This window comes from Thermobia domestica, chromosome 2, assembly GCF_964235325.1.
Source record: "Thermobia domestica chromosome 2, izTheDome1.hap1.1, whole genome shotgun sequence".
Lineage (NCBI taxonomy): Eukaryota > Metazoa > Arthropoda > Insecta > Zygentoma > Lepismatidae > Thermobia > Thermobia domestica.
In genome coordinates, this window is record NC_137455.1 from 158,878,094 (window position 1) to 158,900,076 (window position 21,983).

Below are 21,983 nucleotides of genomic sequence, written 5' to 3' on the forward strand. Positions count from 1 at the left end.
ATGACGGCAACTTGTCACTGGAACATCTGCGTTGATTTACTATTGCGAAGTACACTAATTTTTGTTTTACTTCCATTTATAATTTATTTCTGTAAAAATCTTGGTACCTTCCAAACGAAAATACATGTTTACTACAACTGAAGTAGATGCTTCCTCAACGCCATTAAGTAGAAACTGTTAAATGGACAGACACCGTTATTAAGAGCAATAAAGAGAAAAAATGAAAGATGAACAACAGAAATTCAATTTTACGTTAACATTAGTTGCTGTATCACGTGGCAAATTAAATAAAAATAGCCACTAATTTTGTTGAAAAAGCATGCTGCGCGATAGAACTGACTCGTTTGGCAATATTTTAGAAGAAAAGTGGTAAAGCGCTATAGACAAGGCAATCTAGGTACGATTACAGCGAGAAATTTCAGCACACAGGACGAAACAAGGAATAACAACTATTCTTGGCAGTGTAAATACCAATACACTCCAACACGTCTGGAACGAATCGTAACATATTGATGTCTGTCAAGTTACAAACAGCTTGGTTGCAAAATCTGCCATTAGTATTTTCCTTTTTATCTTTTTTGATTGGTAGATACTACTGGATTATATGATATTACTATTACTTGACTGTACCCATACTGTGTGAAAAACTGACAAAAAAAAAAAAAAAAAAAAAAAAAAAAAAAAAAAAAAAACCCTACAATGGTCAAAGAATATTTTATAAAGTTGAAAATCTTGGTAACTTACAAATATGAATTGCGGTCACACGTGTTACTGTTGCAGAGTTACCTTCTACATCAATATTATCAACAGTTAGTAGAAAACCTGTTTGAAAACAAATAGAGAGTTATGTTTTATATTACGGTTTTAATAATTATTTTAAGTAAACCCTCTTAATTTTAAGTACGCTCTAAAATTTTAAAGCATTCTGACAAGTTAATTGTGAGTTAAGAGTGGTCGAACTGACAAAGCAAGCATATGCAGAAAAGACGACGTTTTGAGAGAAAGGCATGTCCTTACACGGTCCTTTACCAGTCCCCCGCAGATCTAAACTGTCAAGTACGGGCTGCCCAAATGACAGGTACCCTTCTTTCAATCCAACAATAAGGAAACATTCGTTAAAACAGACCCTGATGAGTCGTGCAGTGTGATCTGTGCAGCCATCGTGCTGGAACAGGGTTCCAACTTATTCGGCGAGCACGAATTCCTTGACGTTTTCAGGTTTTCAAGATTTTCCAGATCGATGGAAACCCTGTGGAATTGCATGTTCCTTCCGGTCTCCAGCTGAATGTCTTCTAACATCGGCGGAAGGTTGTTCCTTAGTAAGTTGACATACTTCCGGGAACCTACCACGATCTTCAATGAAAACGACCTTCGCTATGTTGTAACGTATTCCACATTATACATTTGCACTTCACGAACGTTATCGTTCCACTTGACACAGCCAATGGAAATTGTTGACAGATCAATAATACATGTTTCAGAGGTTTCACCTATCCATGATTAGCAAATGTTATAGATAGAACAAGATGCGAAAGAAATAGGATGCATTCTGATCTAATGACCATTCAAAAAATTGTTGACAAATATAACAATCATTTCCATGTAGCTCTTGGTGGAGTGACACATGATACGGATGGAACTTGTGACGGTGAGTACCAGACTCGGGTCAGAACCCCTCGCGATGGAACGTGTGCTAACGTGAGGATCTCTGCGAAAGTAGCTAGAACAATAACCTCAACCGCCATGCCAAAAACTAGTTTGTTTCCCGTACGACGATGAGGTGTTAGGTGATTGAAGAGGTTTTCGAATAATTGTCAGTTTGGTCTGAGTCTGTTGGTGTATTGATCGCCGTACACCGCACACGACAGCACATGCATTCTTCTTTTAGTTGCCATTCACTAACAACTTATCCGCTTTTTTATACTTCGAAAATACCACCTTCTCGAGCAAATCCAACATGTCCTACATCGCTGAACTCTTGCAACTAGTGACGAGAACGTCCCCATGTACTTCGAAACACACATTCGACTTCGAACCAACCACATGGACAACAACGTTTCGCCATGGTGTCTGTCTCGTGCTTGTATTGTTCAATGGGGCATTAGAAGGGGTTGTCTTTGGTTTCTTTCGATGACATCTCTTGATGTATTTGGACCAGACGTGTAATCTGATTTTAGTTTTTGTTTTGTAATAAGACTACAAATATCAGATCTTTTATATATCTGATGTCTGTGAAAAGAGCACATCGATTGTATATTTTATTTCCGACCTATTCGCGGTGCAAGTGTTAGCTGAATCACTCTGTATTGAAATACAAGGATATTTCATTAGTAGCACCTTGTATTTTATGGGATCATTGGAAGCAACTAGTAATGGTTTCGCCAGTTTAACTGAAACCAACCTGAAATACTAGAACGGAAAGCACTAATGTCAAGATAATACAGTCATAGCGGTATTATTATTATTATTATTATTATTATTATTAATAATAATAATAATAATAATATCATCAACAGAACATACGAAAAGCATCCATATCCAATAAAATGAAGAAGGAAATATACTGTTTGATTAACCTTGTAATTTTGGGATTCGCACAAGTAATGCCTGATAAATTTTGGGTAAGCTGATGTTAAGTGCTACTTCTGAAGTTAGTAACTTTAAGCAATAATAAGTATTATTAAGTTTCAACTGTTATACTATGGATTAAAAAATCTCTACAAGCAGACATATGATGGAAGCAAATGAAATTCTTTTAGTTAAATGGCCCTATATTCAAGAAATCTGCTTCCATCAGAATTATTAGTATTATTACTATTCGGTTTTTGTTCGTATATCAATTCTAAACGTTTGTTTTCCATTTCTGCTCTAAGATCTATAAATTTACCCTTGCATCTTAAGAAAGCAAAATTCCTTTCCTAGTAATAGCTAGCGCTGTTTTCGTGAGTCTCGTTGGAGCTTGGTCAAGGTGAATTCATAAATAATTCGGATTGCATGTAAAACTGTAGATCAACGCTTCATATGAACCAATAATGCACGTTACGCGTAAAAATCGACAGTCTACTTTCCACATAGATACTGTGTAGAATGTAAACTGTATGGACTATCAACATTCTGTTTTCAAGTTTTCAACTCTTCGAAGACCAAACACTGTAATGGTGAAAGTTAGGTTAGGATTTAGATTTCTGGGCTTTCGGCATCTAAGGTCATTTAGCCCTTTACGTTTTGAGGGATGACGTCCCTCGGCAAGCACGCAATCCGGGGAAAGGGAAGGAAGCGGCCTGGGACCTATAAGTTAGGCACCACCCCGGTTTTGCCTGGTGTGAATGAGAAAAACCCAGGAAAGACTCATTCAGGGTGGCTGGCCTGAAAAAGCGTTTTACAGTTTTTCAACCGAGTGCCCCCACCGGGAATCGAACCCGGGACCGCTCGCACCGAAGGCGAGAGCGTTAGCGACTACGCTACGCGGGGCCACTGTAATGGTGAAAGTGTCAAAAAAGAACTGAAAGTTCCACTTGTTAAAAGGAAGTAAGTGCGACATGTTACTTCCTTCTTTATATGTCACATCTTTGTGATAGAGTAATACACGTAAACTCGAAGTATGTAACTTAAAAACAAAGTAGCGCTTCTTCGATTACTGCTTTTTGTTTCTGGTAAACCAGTCAATATAGTATTGTAAGAAAAAATATATAGTATTACTATTCAGTATCTTAAATAAATGTTGGAAGTATAGTTAATTGCAGATAGATGTATATACTATAAATATCAAGTGTTCTAGCACATCTTACGTACTGTCTGGTGGAATACTAATACAAAGTAAGTATTTTGATGATTAGCATTATAAATAATCTTTCCTTCGCGTCTATTTTTGTGGATTTAGTTCCGAGTAATCGTAGTTGCACATATTACCTCGTACCTGGCGGTGTACTGTGAAGCAGAATAGGTTAGCTCAGGTAGGCCTGAGCTTTAGCCATTACATGTGGTTGTGCTCAGCTTCAGTGTCTTGAGATCGGGCTTCTACCGTAAAATGTGGTGGATCGACACCTAGTATTTAACTTATCGGGACGAGCAACATATCCGTCATATTTGGTGGCACACACTGGGTATATATTCATACATTCTTACAGCAACTATATCCCTTAGTATTGTTATATTCAAACACTCTCTGAAAAGATTCGCATACCTGAAGCTAATGCCTCTTGACCAAGAGTTTCTTCTTCCTCCAATGCTAACTGAAATTCATTCTTGTCTGTTGCTGGACTTTGGTGAAGTTCCACCTTTTCATTCCAATTAGCGTGACTAATATCTACAGTTGGAGGCGGATCATATAGATCGCCCCTTTCGGTAAGCAAATTCAAGCTGCCTTTAAGATCAACCAATAGAAGCCTTGGCGTAAATGTGACTTCCCCCTTGAGTAGTAAAAAGAGCACACAATTTATATTAATAAACCACATCATTCGAATAGGTAATTGCCGTAAATACAGTCATGCACATCTCATAGGCATACATTACTAATAACTCAGGTCTTCGTTGCAAACCTACTTAAAATTACTTATCAACATATCCGCGTATAGAATTTTAAAAAGAATGTAAGATATTTTTAAAAACGTCTGCATTCAAATTTCGGACTGGCATCTGTAAGCATTAATAGCCATCCGATTTGGCACCTTTTTTTATGTAAGAGAAAGGGATGCTACTCTAAGGAGTCTATATCTATATAATTATATTACAAGAGATTGCATCTGTACGTAAAAGAAAAAATGGCGAAAGAATTCCTCTACCAACTCAATGCAGGACCACGAATTAGAGAAATTAAATCACGATTGCCTGTCTGGCAACCGAGCCCTAACTTACAGATTAGAGAAGAAAACACTCACTAATTCGACTACCTTGCAACACGTATTTTCACTAGAATAAAAACCGTAAAGGTCTGGATTCAGAAATGCTGTGTATATATATTAAAATATTCCAACAGAGCATTTCGAATATAATATTTTCATGCTGTCTCTTCAATTGATAACACATTGTCTTCTTTCGGATCATGAAGTATAGTCTTCATTGGTTACTTAAAAAGGAAATTCACATACTCCTTTTTCATCAAACCAGAATAATAAAATGAACACATATGAATGTTTTTCAATAAGCAAGGCTTGAAAAATCTTGCTTGCAAGTATTAGCAAGACCATTTTGCAGTCACAGTGTTTCTACACATAAACAAAAATAATTTTACGACACAGTAATCATATCAATACAATTTCTATTTTGTTTATTGGCATGTATCTTACAAATAAGAAAAAGAGTGATACCTGCTATTTATTCTTGAACTTCCTGTGGATATGTCCAGTGTATATGGTGGCCACTGCTTTTGAAATATCAGTGATCGACAGACTGCTTTGGATCAAGTAATTCAAGATGAGGTCCATTTAGATTTATAAGCATAAGCAAATCCAAATTAGAACTTTCTAGTGATGAACGTAGTTTCGATTTGGTTAAATTTATGTTGCTGAAACCACTTTCTCAACAACTGGTGGAAACTGGCAAAACACAGATTATACTTAATAGTTCTGAAAGCAAAGGAAACTTGTCTTTGTGTCGCACTGTCTTCTGCAGAAGACAGTGCTTGCTTGAACTATTCTTAACCAGTTCACCCTCCTACATTTTTTGTTCGTTGTGTGGAATAAAACACGTTTTTGATTGATCGGACTTTACTCGCCACATGTAAAAAAGTACTCGACGTTGGCGAGCCGGCGAGTGGATTTTTCAAGCCCTGCCAATAAGTATAATAATTTATCGAGATTCAATATGTTTCAGTAAACATTTTCAGCTTTCTCAGTCGGTGAAATTTCGTGTTAAATGCTTCTCATATTCTAAATTCGTACAGTAGAGGCCAAAAACTATGTGGGTTTTTTAGACCTACCGTTCGCAGGTTGGCTGAAATCTTTACAGACAATTGGAGGAACTACGTGCATTTCACTATGAAGTAGATTGGGAATAAATGAAGCAAAACGTAGATTTTTCTAGTTTCTTTTGATTTTGAATACTTGCGCGGGAGTGGTACTGATTCTTTTGTAGATATTTTATTTAGTTTTCTCGCTTATTTTGTGTTTTAGAGAAGTTTTAATTTTTTTTCTCAAAAATTTGGTTTAGGAAAGTAGAGCTCCAAACATGATTACAGGTAACACCAACCCATTGCAGAAAGTCGAAAATGAGAGATGACATTCCTTAAGCAACTGGAGTTTCTAGAACAACGGTAGATAATCCTCCCAATCAGAGATTTTAAAGAAGAGAGAGAGAGAGAGAGAGAGAAAAGAAAAAACAACCCCATGTGGATTATTTCGAGCTTTCAGTTAGTTTTTTTTATTTTTTTCAATTGAAATTTTTCGAACTCTCTCTAGTTTTTCGGGACGAAAATATTAAAACGTGATTCATATATGAAGATAATATTGTTGCCATAATTTACAATTTTCTGATCACTGCCTCTTCAAGATTTGCCATTTTCTTATCAAATGTTTGAATTCTGTGCTTTTCTGGCGTTCAGCATTTGAGTATATAAGGATATCAATATATATGCTAGTTAGAAAAAGAAGAAGCCTTCAAGATGATTCGTTTTGATAATATAATTTGAATTTTGAGCCCCTTCTTTTGCGGTATGCTTTTAAATGTATACGCTTATGAACATTTTCAGGCTAAGGTCTACTCTTGTACCAAAAATGTTCAAAATCAGTCGAACAGTTTTTGCGTGTTACTGTTGAAATTGAGTTTTGGGCCGTCTCAGTTGAGGTCTTCTTACTTTTCCACGCAAAAATGAATAGTTATGTATTATATTATTCTAATATTGCTACATACACAGCCCTCTTCGTCAAAATAGTATATGTAAATTTTCTGAAGTTAAAGAATTAACATTGTGACACAAGTGCCCCACATTGGTTGGACTGTTTTTGTGCGATCCTAAGTTCAAGTTTCGGGTTCTATCCACCACGTATTCTCTATTGTTCACAGCATCAAAACAAATAAAGAAACATTCCCAAGCCTAATCTTGTACCAAGAATGATTCAAACTGACATTTCTACATTCTAAGTCGCTATATTTTCGACACTGTATTATTGCCTTTTGTTAGTAATAATTTTAATATAAAATTGCGTATGTCATTTCTAATACAAACATGTTGCACATATTAAATTAATTTTTATTTATTTTAAACTAAGGTGAATTATTATTATTTATTCAGTATTCAGAACTTCACGGTGTTCTTCGAATAGTCTTAGTATGTATTAGATGTATTGTATACCTCAATAATACATGAAAGTATCTACCTTGACCAATAAAAGTTAGAAGTCACGTTGCCAAGAAAGAAAGAACAATTCAATGTGATACAGTTTGGTTGTACCAATAATATACTAATATGAAAAAGCTAAGAGCACTTGGGCAAACCCTGTTCCCGATACCCACACATTCTTTTTAATATTTGTTGCGTAGCTACAACAGATTTTGAAACATGAATATTTCAATATATGTTGTAGTAGTTTTTCTATGATTCGTCCAATTTCTTCTATTACATCCACTAATTTTCGAGCTACAGTGGCTTGAAAGTGAAAATTTTTCCGTGCGTTGTACTGAACTTTATATTAACATATTTCCGGACGTATGTTCATAGGATGTCTTTTGAGATCCTTCATACAATAGTGTTGCATGTATTTAAAAAAAGAGTAAAGTAAGGATAAAAAATAAAAGACTTAGTAGACTAACGTTTCAAAAATAGAGACTGATAGAGATGGCCAAAAAAATTCATTTAGATGAAAAAGAGACTCGCTCCGATGCCTGTAATGTATTATTTAATATGCGAAATCACTCCACGTGGTATATATATGCACTCCACACAGGTTGTTACCCGTGGTTTAGGTTCGATCCTCGGCAGGGGGCATTGAACACACAACGATGGTTAGGATTCCAACTTACTGTAAGTACATGTCTCATATAGCCTCAGTGCTGAAAAGGATAGGGTCTATTCTCCCTCGTTCCGGAGATAGGGGTGGGGTAACTTTTAGCCTCTTACACTTTCTGATTTTCGTTTGAAACATTCTAGCACACCCTGTAGTAGGGAATATGTTACATATTATACCTCGTTTGAAAGCTAATGAAACAAGCTTGCAGATGGTATACAAATTGTCCCAGTATTGCATAAAAAAGGGAAGTAACGGAGGGATTTTTTCGAATTTCCTTATAAAATTCCCTTTTTTAAAACAATTCTGCACTGTTCTTGAGTAGAAACACTGTCGCTATAGGAACAGTATCTCATTAGACGAAAATGATACTGTATATCAAAGATCCAGGCGAGGTGTCAAATTTTTAGCTTCATTAGAAGCCAAAAAAAAAAAAAAAAATCTTCCTAACTCCTTACTTTAACAACATAAGAATGTATGAACTTTCCATAAGTTACAATGGTTACGAATATTAATAAACGAATGTTTCTATGCAAAATTGGAAATACAATACTATTCCCTAACATACGAGAGCTCTACATTTCTATGCGGGAACACTAATCATAATTCTGAACAACAGATGTCAGTGAAACTTGAATTAAAGTTCGTACAACATACTATACCAGAATGTCCATTGTAATAATTACTTCTAATACATAAACAATAGTTACTTCTAATGCATATAGATAGAGACGTAACCCTAACGCAATTATTTTGCTCGTGCAGCAAATGTTCAATCACATCACCATTCTCCACAATGCACTTTGAACTGCGAGTCAGTACATGCAGTGTTGCCCGACAGATGTCTTCTCGGCACTCTGACGGTGTTGAATGTCTCTAGAATGGGGCATAACATTGGCAACAGAATTGGAATTGGAACGGAATAGGGCATAACAGTGGCAACGTCTCTGCTGGGTGTACGTGAGACAAGCAAGATGTTTGTGTGCATTAATTATTTATGATTTCGACAACCCTGTTGCAATGCACATTCTGAGGTAGTATGTTGTACGAAAACTTTAATTCAAGTTTCGCTGCCATCTGTTGTTCAGAACTGTAATTAGTGTTCCTGCATAGAAATGCAGAGTTGTCATAAGTTAGGGAATAGTATTGTATCTTCAATTTTGCATTAAAACATTCGTTTATTAATATTCGTAGCCATTGTCATGTATGGAAAGTTCGAATATAGTCATGTTATTAGAGTAAGGAGTCAGGAAGAATGCTTTTTCTTTTTCTTTTTACGGCTTCTAATGAACTAAAAATTTGACACCTCACCTGGATCTTTGATATACAGTTTCGCCTAATCAGATACTGTTCTTATAGCGACAGTGTTTCCACTCAAGAACAGTGCAAAATTGTTTAAAAAAGAGAATTTTATAGGGAAATTCGAAAAAAGTCCACCCATTACGTCCCTGTCGTTTGCAATACTTGGACAATTTGCATACCATCTGCAAGCTTGTTTCATTAACTTTCAAACGAGGTATAATATGTAACTTATTCCCAACTACAGGGCGTGCTGGAATGTTTCAATCGAAAATCGGCAAGTGCAAGAGACAAAAAAGTTACTCCCACCCTATCTCAGGAACGAAGGGGAATAGACCCTATGTTCACATAAGCATTTTTGCTTAGAATGACCTCCCCTATTACCTCCTAAAATCTTTGACTTTCCTCACCGGACAGAGATAGATATGGATATAGATATATACACACTAGGTTAAATGCTCGTTCTGCGCACGAGGAGAATAGGTTTATGGTAAGTATTTGAGCTCTCCCCCCTCCTCTGGAATACAAATTTCAATGAAAGTGTAATTATAAAACGTCACCATCTCCCACCCCACCCCGCATGCAGATTGAACTGCACTTGGACTTCACCGACATCGACCCTATTCACTTCAGCGACTCCGAAAACTATGCACTGGACATTAATATTGGTCATTTTCTATTATCTTAACGCATCACTCACTTCCCACCCATGCTAATGAGGGATTGATTTGGACTTAAACGGCAACGAGAGAGTAACTATTTGCCTCAGCGACACCAAAAACTATTGATTAGACACTAATGTCGGTCGTTTTCGATTATTTTATCACATCATCCCTTCTTATCCCCATCCCAATGCAAAAAATAAGAAATAAATAAAATAAAATTAAAAAAAAAAACAATTTCTAGAAGTTGACTTGACACTAATATCGGTTGTTTTCGATTATTTTAACACATCTCCCTTCTCATCCCCATCTCGATGCAAATAAATAAATAAAAAACACCAATTTCGGTGCTACAGTCGGTGACGGAAAGACCGTCAGACATTCTTACATTTTATTTTTATTTATATTAAAAATTCTCCCTTCTTCCCCCAAAAAAGCGAAGTTCTCAAAAACGTTGGGACATTTCAACCATTATTTTTATTATAAGTTTGCATTACGAGTTTCATCTTCATAACATGATGAGTTCATGGGATACTCGACATTTTGCATAAATTATGACACTTCCCCCAGCTCTCCTTTACAATATGGACTCTAATCAAAGTTACATGACGAAAACTCAGTTCCAGGTGGTTGATAACTATATCCAAAAATTTATTTCAAACGGTTCAGCCGTTTTCCTGTAATTCTATGGCACGCAAGATCGCTCTCTCTCTCAGCTGCAACGCCCGTTCTTTGCGTGGAGTGAATAGGTTTGTGAAAAGTATTTGAATCATCCTTTCTTCCCTTAGTATACACATTTCAACCGAATTTGAACTTAAACGGCATCGGAAATGTCACTATTCATCTCAGCGACCCTGAAATCTTTGGATTGCACACTGACATCGATGGTTTTCTATTATTTTCATGCTAATCCTTCTCACTCCCCCCTCACTCCCATGCCGAAAATGTGCAATAAAAGCCTAAGTTGGGCCATAGTCCATTTGTTTAGGATTTAGGGATTAGATTTCTGGATTTTTTGGCATCTATGAACATGTTAGCCCGTCATGTATGAGGGATGACGTCCCTCGGCGATCACACTATCCGAGGAATGGGAAAGAAAGAAACGATCATCCCGGCATTTGCGAATCAGGGAACCTCACTCTGGATGGCTGGTCTGAAAAATCTGTTACATTTTTGCGATAGAGTGTCCCCACCGGGAATCGAAGCCGGAACTGCTCGCACAAAAGACGAGAACGATTGCTCTATGTGGGGCCGCCATAGTCCACTCGTGTACCGAAAATCATCTAATTAAGTGGAGATATCTAGGAGGACTTGGCCGTTAAACATTCTGGTTTTATTTATATTATAAATTCCCTCTCTTGGACAGGTCTTCCCTTATATTCAATGAGGAGTTTATATAGAGAGTTTCATCTTCCTAACTTGACGGACTCGTGAGATACTTAACTTTTCGCATAAATTATGACTAGGGGCACGAGGTTTTCGCACTAAGAATTCGAAAATTTCGCGTTTCGTTTTTCGTCTTTTGCATATTTTCCAAATAAAGTTTCTCATTTTGTAGCTCTTATGGAAAACATATTCCCTAACATTTTCACAATTGTTCCTTTTATTCCTAGATCACAACAGAAATAAACGATTAATTTATCAAAAAACAAAATACACTAAATATTTCACTTGACATTGTAAATTTCACTTATATAAATATATATATTTTTAAAATCAAACTGAAAGAAAATCCTCCCCATCTAGTTGCAATGCTTATAGCTAACGCGCAACATGTTCTCTATATCCGTGTCCAAATCAACCAAAATGCACCGTTCATGCCAGTTCTATCCCTCCGTAAGCGGAAAACTTGTGTTTTTAAACTAATGAAAAGTTATTATTATTATTTTTAGATTTCACGTATTGTTAGAAGTTTCGCGCAAAACTGACAAATTCACGTTTTATCGCGCAATGGAAACCAATGAAAACACACACAGAATATCACTAAACATCAAGAAACTGAAAAATACTTAATTCTGAGGCATTTCGTTTTATCGCGCATTGCGAAAAAGTCATGCCTCTAATTATGACCCTCCAGTCCCTCTTTAGGATAGACTTTCATCGAAGCAACACGATACAAGCTCAGTTCGAGGTAGCTCATAACTATATTTAAAAGTTAATGTGAAGCGGTTCAGCCATTTTCCCGTGATTTGATCACACACAAGATGACTTTCTTTTACATAATGGACTAGCACAATGCCCCTTCTTCGCACGGGGAGAATAGTTTCATTTTGTACATAAAGGCCCCCAAAACTGTCCCCAATCAACTTAGGGACCCCAAAAACTATGAATTCAACACTAATATCGGTCGTTTTCAATTATTTTTACATGTCACCATGAACTTTAGGAGTACTAATGGAGGCTGAATCTAGACTTAAACGGCATCGGAAATGCCTAAATGACCTCGAAAACTATGGATTCGACACTAAGATCGGTCATTTTCTATCATATATATATCACCCCACTCTTTTAAGTTGCACCGTCAAAGTGAAATGATAGAATCCATCCCAGGCTCGAACCTCATCTATCTTGAAAATTTGATCGGTGGGGTAGTTCAAGATTTATCACTTTCATTTTTATATATACATATATAGATAAAAAACATTATATAGGAAAGAAGCTACCTAAACTTAACAAATCAAATTAGCCAATCAGAATTTTCCTTTCTTTCTCCTCAAATAAAACTTATATCCTTCAAAAGTAAAGTGGAAGTATTTATTGATAACTGAGATGTTCTGACCGAATTTAATTCAAGGTCAGTCATAAAGTTTAAATAATTAAATATAAAGCATATAATACACCATTTAAAAAGAAATGTTCACTATTTTAAAGAGATAACTGATGAATAATTACTGAGATATAGGATACAACTTGTTGCTGTTAGCTTTCTGCGTATCTCACCTTTAATGTTTGCCCTTCTCGAAATAAAACATCATGGTTTATTTCAGATGGTGCATCCGCAGTGTAGTCGAATCCCAGCTCCTGAAAGAAGAAAATGTAAACGTCACTTCCAAAATTTACAAGATTTAAATTTGGATGAGAAAATTAAGTACATCAATACGTCTTCGAACAAAAAGTAAAGGTTACATTAGTCTTTATAATCCCTTATCTAAATTAAATCCAAGTAATTGCTAAAAATAGAATAATCCTCTATCGACAAGGGATGGCATCCCTCGGCGAGCACACTACTCGATGAAACGGAAGGAAGGAAGCGGCCTGGGACCATTATGTTAGGTACCATCCCGTGATTTGCCTGGTGTGAATGAAGGAAACCCACGATAAACCTCACTCAAGATGGCTGGCCTAAAAAAGCTGTTACACTTTTTCGACCGAGTGTCCCCACCGGGAGTTCCATATCAGAAATTCAATTCTCATTCTCCTTATTTAATTAATAGTTCCACTAAAACGGAAATAAAATAAAACTTGTAAAATTTTTGGAAGCGTTTGTTATAAATATTGCTTGATATAACATTGCTTAGAAAGAAATATTACGGGTAACATGAACAGTTAATGATATTACTTGAAAATATTGGTGGGTGAATATAATATGAAACTTTTCACTAAAAATACTAAATATTCACACTCATTATGTAATCATATAAATGAAACTACTACAATGCCTCTGACACGGAACAGATAAAGAGTTCTTGCTTGTACTAGTTGAAACCTAGCATACGCTGGTATGTTTTTCCCATGAATACTCTTTTGTACTATCTCAGTTTAGTATCCATTCTTTAAACCATGATTATGATTTCTTTCATGCTACTAGTGGTTTAAAATTGTCCTTTTAAGGGGGAGTTGCATTAATGAGTGCAGATTAAATTTAGAAGGGTTTAACCGTTACACGATGTATGTCGTGCGGACATGTAATGACTCACATTAATATTCGGACACTTTGAGTAATTACTTTAAAAATATATGATATTTAAAAGAAAACTAGTATTTTATTTGTTATAAAACTGAAATAATTATTTACGATTACGAAGCTTACATAAATAGTAATTCGATGAATATAAACCAGGGTTGGCTGGTTTAAACCAAAAAACGAAAAATGTTCGTAAAAGTGTAAGTGTTTGTAAAATCTTGATGAACACACATTTGTGGGTTATCACGTTTCACTCCCGTATATTATTCGTATTATATTCAGACCTAAATTCCCCATTCTTTTCTCAAAAAGATTATACTACAAAAGCAACTATTTTTTATAAGTTTATAAATGTTTGTTTTGTGATTTTTCAAATATTTTTTTTTTTTTTTTGTAGCTGTTATTTTGTTATGTAATTGCAATCAAAGAAAAATTCTAAATATTGTTTTGTTTCAATGTTTACTATTGATAAAATACATCGAAATGCCGTACTTTTTGTGTGTATGGGGGGGGGGTATACAGACCCCACGAAAGGCATTTAGTGAAATGAGAAATGAATCTTTGGTATCTATTTATGTATAAATGAGTCTGAGCCAAAGTGGACTCAAATAATTCGTATATTTATTCACTTTTCTTACTGATATGCAAATTAAGTCGTTGTATTTCTTTAATTTGGAACAATAAAAGTCGTTGTTAACTAACTTAAACTAAATTAGTTCTTCTGTACTCCGTAGTACTTTGAAATTGTCCATATGTAATTTTGTATAATGGTTTCACTTGTGCAAATGTTTATCTTTTTGTCCTTCTGAAATGACTCTTGACAGTTGTATTAAAAAGCATGTAAAGATCAGTACAACGTATTTTTATCAGGATTCCTTCGTGAGTGAGTCGGCAGACGTATCGCATTTGTGGCCAATTAGTCCTGGTTCCGAGTTCAAATGGAGGACAATTTCTCTCGGATGTAACTCGAGAATCGGTTTTTATTCCGCTTTAAGCTTATGTGACCCCTTCCAGCATAACCCGGTTGTTGCATAACATCAAGGCGAAAGAAACTTATTTCTGTCCATATATGATATGAATATATAGAGCAAATTATTTAAACAAAAAAAAAAAAAAAAAACTGTTTTTTAAATAAAAACCATGGTTTTTGCCAACCCTGATATAAACTATAACATAGAAATAAAACATTATAATTTAAATTTGTCCCCCCCTTTCCGCCACTTTGTTTTCTTACACATTATTCGGACATCATGAAACAAACTGCTATAAAACGTAACTATTTCTTCCTTGCAAATTAATAGAAGTTAGTATTTGGGAGCAAACTCCCACGATTTATAATTTCCTTTCAGAGTTTTGACATGTTCGTTACCAATTTCTTGGTATAATGTGCGGAAATGCTGTTCCACGGCGTGCATAACGAGCCTTTCAAATATTCTTATATCATAACCCATTGATCTTACAGTTTCTCCAAAGATTTTGTATAAGATTCAATAGGAATAAAATGAAATCTTTGCTTTACGTCCCACGGTTATGTCGGTTAGGCTAAAGGAGACGGTGGTTATGAGGAATGAATGAAATGGTGGAATGAAAAAGTGGGGGTAACGGGAGAACGCCGAGAAAACCCACGAGCACGGTATATGTCCACCACAAAGCTCACACGTCGCGAGCTGGGATCGAACCAGGGACCCAAGCACCGGAGGTGAACGCTCTACCACTAAGCCACCGCGCCCCCATCTATGAGATTAAGGTTCGGACTTTGCAGTGGGATTTCACGCACTTTTCGGGAGTTGTAAAGCAACCACTATAACATATGCTTTATGTTTGGAATCGCTATCTTGATAGAATTTAAAAGTCCCAATTCACAACTTTTGTGGAGATTTGTTCCAACCTCTGTAATTGCAGAAAACAGAATATCGATGTTCCTTTCAATTTTGCTCTGTAAGAAACAAAATATTGAAGCCAGTAGTAATACATTTCAACCACTTCCGGTTCTGGTAGTGTGTTCGGGATAGTCATGGTACGATGCCTCGAGATTCTGAATCGTTTGCAAAAAAACCTTCTCACGATCTGTTTCCGCGATTAACGTTGAAACTGGAAATATCAAATTTGAACCACTTCTGCTTAACGGAGGGTTAATGGAGAGGATGAAACCTATCGTTGGGACGCTGAATCGATTGCAGAAAATAGCATTCTTGATATCTCTTATCGATTTTGCTCTGACACTGTCGATAAACAGACGGACGGACAAAGCCGTTTTTATAAGATTTCCAACACTTATGCATAAACATAGTTTGAAAGTCTACAACTGCAATGCAAAATACACAAACCAATCTATACTAGGTGGCCACCACCATGAATGTTATGTAACCAAGTCAGAGGAGCGCAAAGCTAGTGGGCCCCTGGAGAATAGTAGAGGTGCGTCGCAAGGGAGAAAGCATCAGCGACGGTGAGTACATGTGTAAGCGCCGCTAGTGAAAACTCGTGGATTTTCGCAGTGACACGAGTAACAATATCACTTGGAAGGTTTCACGCTAGTAGTGCTACACTTGTAAACATAAAATGCAGCTTTTGTACACTGTGCATCCGGTGACGGAAAATAGTATCAATGCGGTGCTGATTTAGAATAGTCTGTGAAATTAAATAATAAAATTTCTTTAACCTTTCTTGCTTTAAAAGATTTCCTAAGACGTTTTATTATTATTCTGCCGCATGGTCAAATAACTGCTTACTGTTGATAACGTGTGTGAAATCGCAAACTGATATGCTATCCTATTGTATCTAAATATTTCATTACAAAATTCACTCGCAGTGTCTTAGTGGTTCTTTTTAGTGTAGAAATTGAAATAATGGGTGTAAATTCACTTTACAAGAACTTCTTCTCACTTGTATAAACTAGTAGTACTAGGTAATACCGTATTCTCATTTGTATACACTTCACTCAGTCGTTTTAACTGCAAAATTACGACCTTTATGACGGTATTTTAATCAATACTAGATACGGCCTATGTTCAGTTGAAGATGTCTAGCCTTGTTTTCGAAAAAAAATGATAAAATTTCGGTTATTTGGTAAGTGTTTAGCAGAAGGGGTTCAGAAGTACGTAAAAAATAAAAAAATACGGCAGAAATGGAAGATGCAAGTACTTAGACCTAACATAACCTAACCAAATCTAACCTATCCTTAACTGAACTAACTTGAACTAACCTGAACATCCATAGCTGAACATGTCGCGATCCGCGATGTGATCGCAGAAAAATTGCCAGAGGAAAAAACATAGCCAACTGAAAAGTATAAAAACATCCCTGCTATGTGTAGATGTCTTAAATGCACGGACGACACGCATAAATATAGTTTGAACCGTTTTTACATCGCGTAAAGCGTAATTTTAACGATCACAAGTGTTTCTTCTGCAGAAAATTTTTGCAGAATTCCTGCAGAAAAGTTTTGACTTACGAAAGCTCATCGCACAGAGACAAAGAAAGTTCTGCCACCGGGATCTAACTAATCTAAAATAACTGAATATTTATAGAAATAAGCGAAATTCTAAAATTTTTTTTCGAAAATTACAGTGGATCCCTACACTAATATAAACTAACCTAACCTAACCTAACCTAACCCAATGTGAACAGAAACTCCCGAAATAGTAACATTTTATTAGAAAAAAAATAGCTGGACCCCTTCTGCTAGACATTGTCCGGTTATTTTTGTGGCTGATATTTAGTATCCCCCTCCCCAATCTTACACGTATAAGATTTACAGTGTGTTACTTACTTTACAAAATATAGCTGAGCAAGGGACAGCTAGCGAAGGGAGTTAGAATTCCCAGGGCCCTTGTACTTCTACCTTTATCACAATTTAAACAAAAACAAGGTACTCGGTTCTGGAACCATGAGAAGAGTTGGGTGAGATACTAAATGCCATCCATGTTTGATAATGTTACGTTAGAGCTAACTACTTGCACTTTTGTACTCATATTCCCTTACGCGCGCTTCTGCTAAATACATCTAGTCTCTACAGCAATTCGGATTTCTCATTTCTACAGCATGTAGTACGATTCCATTCTTAAATGACAGAAATCAATTTAAATTCCGTTAATTCACTCCTGTAAATCTCTCCTGCAAATTAACATTTCTCCTGTACATCTTCTATTTTTATACTTCTGGATCACTTCAACTAATCACGGCCCGGACATAGTATACATAAAGCTGCATCAGTTCCCGAAGGAACAGGACGCTCATACTTTTAGGGATTATTAATTGTGTACGAACTTACAAAGGGGGTAACAATTTAAAGCGACTTTTATTTACTTATCGACTGATACGAAAATAAAAATGAACGTACCTGTACTTTAAATCTGCATGTGTAGTGCCCTTGTACTTTATCTATGACTGTGTGTGGGGGGAGGGGGGAATTTAACGCATATCGCATGTCACGTACACATGGATACTTGTTATTATTGCACTACGTAGAAAATTTATATTTCATGCAGAAGTGGTAACAGAACACAGAACAAACGCAGATCAGGGGGTCTCATGTATACTATACTATGTGCAGACATACATTAAATACCTAATATTACTTTGCAGGTGTATTGAAAATCTGCACGAAATAACCTTGCACTATGATGTACACTTCTATCAACAATTGATTTTCTGTCATTTTCAGAAATGCTGTAACCTTTCAATTTGTATTCGTTAATGCCTATGAATAATAATGCATTCAGTTATTACGGCCAGAAGAGGGATAAATGTACCTACCTGTATATTCCACCAGTGTGTTCCAATAAAATTTGAATAATGTCCAAATTGGAGAGTTACAACCTCCTTCGTTGTTGACGCCATATTTTGTTCATTTACGATTACCACTGTTGCCAGATCGTATCGCATCATATAAAATTTACTTTTGGAAGAAAAGTGTAACTAAAAATATAATAATAGCAAATAATACTGGAGAAAGGTTATACAATATGTAATATTTAAAGATCAATTGAACTAAATAAATGAGAAACAGCATATATCAGTATAGCTCCTTTATATATCAATCAAATTCATAAATGCTGAAGAGCAACGCCTTTGGCGTTGCCCCCACAACATAAATAAATAAATAAATAAATAACGTAGACTAAGGCTAGTTTTAGACGGAAGCATTTATCGTGGCATTTCTCGTAGCAAAAATCGTATCATCGACATCCTATCGTGTAAAGTAGCAAATGCTATAGCATTTCCCATGCCATGGCATTTCTTGTCGATAGAACCTGCTCTATTTCATAGCATTTTCCCCGGCATTTCTGGTTCGATTGCAGCGCCGTGGTGTGTTAAAAAGAAGCGAAAGATTTTGTTTCAAATATCCATGCTCTTTGTTTTGTGTGGGAAATTGAATTGTAGTAAAGAAAAATGAGTTAGAGTAGGGATGCTCTTTGTCCACATACTTCTTTGTGATTTTCGTTTTTTAATATGACCGGCGAGAACTGTTGTTACAATTACTATAGCTTGAGCTACCTCACGCTTAATTTCAGAGCCATAATAGCGCTCTCTGCAATTTGTTTGCTGCGTCACGACAGATGCGTATCAAAATACTACCATTTAAAAACACCATATACTATTTATGCCATAGAATATTATATGAAATTTTTGGCAGCACATCTGCTGCGAGAAATGCTAAGATAAATGCTTCCGTCTAAAACTAGCCTAACGCCTTTAGCATTGCCCCCGTCATTATGACTTTAACAAATAAATAACAAATAGGAACGCATTTGGCGTTCCTTGTCAATTACTGGATCAGCTGCCATGTGCCGTTTTGCCTAAATTTGGGTTGTAACCAATCAACTTAGCGATCCCGAAAACTGTGGATTCGACATTAATATCCGCCCCCAACCCCTCTATAATGATTGGAATTAAAGTTGATAATGAACGTCGTCGAAAGTGTTACTACTCATTTCAGCAACCCCAAAACCTAACAATTTTACACTAGTACCGCTCATATTGGACAAATTTTTGACGCCCCCCAACTCCCATGCCGTTGGGGTTAAAGTTGGACTCTCAGCGACTCCGAAACTTACGAATTTGACACTGATATTGGACATTTTAAATATATTATTTTTCAGAACCCGCAACTCCCACAACAATTAGGGCTAAAATTGGACTTGAATGGTATAGAGAATATTATTATTCATTTTTAGAGATAAAGAAAAAATGGACTCAGCACTAATATTTGTCATTTTCGATTTACCTTTTTTTATATCAAATTCCCCTCCTACACGAGGAATACTTTGAACACGAAGTCGGCAATTCAGGTGGAAGCCCCGACAAAGCCGTTGCCGACGCGCAAAGGTAGATTAGGACGTAAAAGAGAACATGAGTTCAAATATCAACAAAATATATCTACTTGCCTTGTTGTACTTACGACGTAGGAACAGGAAACATTGGGCACGATAGCTTTGGATTCATCCATTATTGGCTGCAGACCCGAAACCAACCACAGAGGTTTGGGAGGGAGCATAAATATGTTAGGAGGGCCAAGTCATTAAAAATTCTCGTACAAATTGTTTTTGTATAAATAATGACATTTGTATTGAGGTCTGGAGGGGCCACCAAAAGTTTAAGGGGGGCAGGCCCCCCTAGTCCCCCTCTGGTTGCGGCCTTGTTTAGCTGTGCATCATGTAGAAGGTGCTTATTACACAATATTTGAGGAACTATGAGAAGACGAAGCGAAAATTTTAAATTACTATCGGATGTCTACACAAATTTTTAATTTTCTAATAGAAAGACTTGGAAATCATATTCAGAGCCAAAATACAGAAATGAAATCCTGTAGTCCATTGATAGAAATGTTCGCAGTTGCAACAACGTAAGTCTATTATTATTATTATTATTATTATTATTATTATTATTATTATTATTATTATTATTATTATTATTATTATTATTATTATTATTATTATTATTATTTAATATACTATAAAACTGTAATGAATTACCTGACTGACTGACTGATCAAAGAAATTATAATCCACTTCCATCAGAGGTAAAGGTTCTGCGTTTTTTTACTTGCTTCCTCATGGTAGGTAATGATAAAAAAAAATAACAGAAGTTTAAATATCGAATTCAAAAGTTATCGGTCGTTGAAAAAATTATAATTTTTTCACGAACTTCGAATTTTATTTCATTTTATTTTTACTTTTTTAAGAAATAACCTCGGGAGCATTTTATCGAATTCATATTTTCGAGTTAGAAATGTATTTGTCTCTCGATCGTCGTTTGCGGCCATTTTCAATTGCTCCTGTGGATAAAACTAACCCTCCAATCAAAAAAGACTTGAATAGAAGCTGATTCTGAGACCCCAGTGAATGGAACTTGATGTGTGTTTTTTTATATCATATTCTACTCCTTATTCAGCCTTACTGACCCTCTAACGGACCTCTTTTTTTTTTAAAATAAAAATTTAAATTCATAAGTGGGTTACAATAAGAAACAATCAAAGAGACTAAGATAATAAAAAAGGAGACGAATATACTCAACAAAATTTCCCATTTGATCCAAATTTCCAATATTCTATTTGATAATAGCCAGGGCCGTGCCGTGAAAGGGGCGAGCGGGGCAACGACCCCGGGCGCAGAAGAAAGGGGACGAAAAATTGGAAGAAAAAAGGAAAAAAGAGAGGAAAAATTACTTGGAGTATATGTGTGGGGGCGCCGTCGTAAACTCTCGCCCCGGGCGCTGATTCTCCACGGCACGGCACTGATAATGGTTATTTAGAGGAAAATGGTACTCTCCAGATTCCCAATATTTTATATTATATTTAATAAACAGAATTAGTTGCTGCAAAACAGGCAGTTTAAAAAAATAACTGAAAGTTGTTTGTAGGATCAGACAATAATAATAATAATAATAATAATAATAATAATAATAATAATAATAATAATAATAATAATAATAATGTCAGGGCTGGATTAACCCATCTGGAAGCCCGCGGCTAGAAAAAATATGTAACCGCTGCTGACTTCACCTCGTACATTTCTGTGAAAGTACAATAGAAAAACTAAGTGAATATTTTTGATATTTTTGGTCTATTTATGATGATGATGATTGTATCTTCAGGATTCTTTTTAAATAGCCAGTTGAGATTTTGATCAGAGTGGAGGCACCTGTCCACCTGGAGGCCCGGGGATGTAGCCTCCCTTA

General features: G+C 35.9%; 1 protein-coding gene and 1 non-coding gene across 3 annotated transcripts in view; both read right to left on the reverse strand.

The window, feature by feature from the left end:
- Positions 1-18,692, reverse strand: part of mst (misato mitochondrial distribution and morphology regulator) — a 79,310-nt gene extending 60,618 nt beyond the window's left edge. For both annotated transcript variants that reach the window (XR_014129423.1, XM_081747523.1), the window contains exons 1-3: positions 18,561-18,692; positions 12,842-12,922; positions 4,184-4,409 (exon numbers count right to left, since the gene is read on the reverse strand). Coding sequence is in view for 1 of the 2 variants with exons in the window: in XM_081747523.1 (XP_081603649.1) it covers positions 4,184-4,409; positions 12,842-12,922; positions 18,561-18,692 (439 nt within the window). In the remaining variant the exon portion in view is untranslated. The remainder of the gene's footprint in view (positions 1-4,183; positions 4,410-12,841; positions 12,923-18,560) is intronic.
- Positions 3,399-3,472, reverse strand: TRNAR-UCG (transfer RNA arginine (anticodon UCG)). The gene has a single exon. It is a non-coding gene; the product is annotated as a tRNA-Arg (tRNA).
- Positions 18,693-21,983: the final 3,291 nt, after the last annotated feature.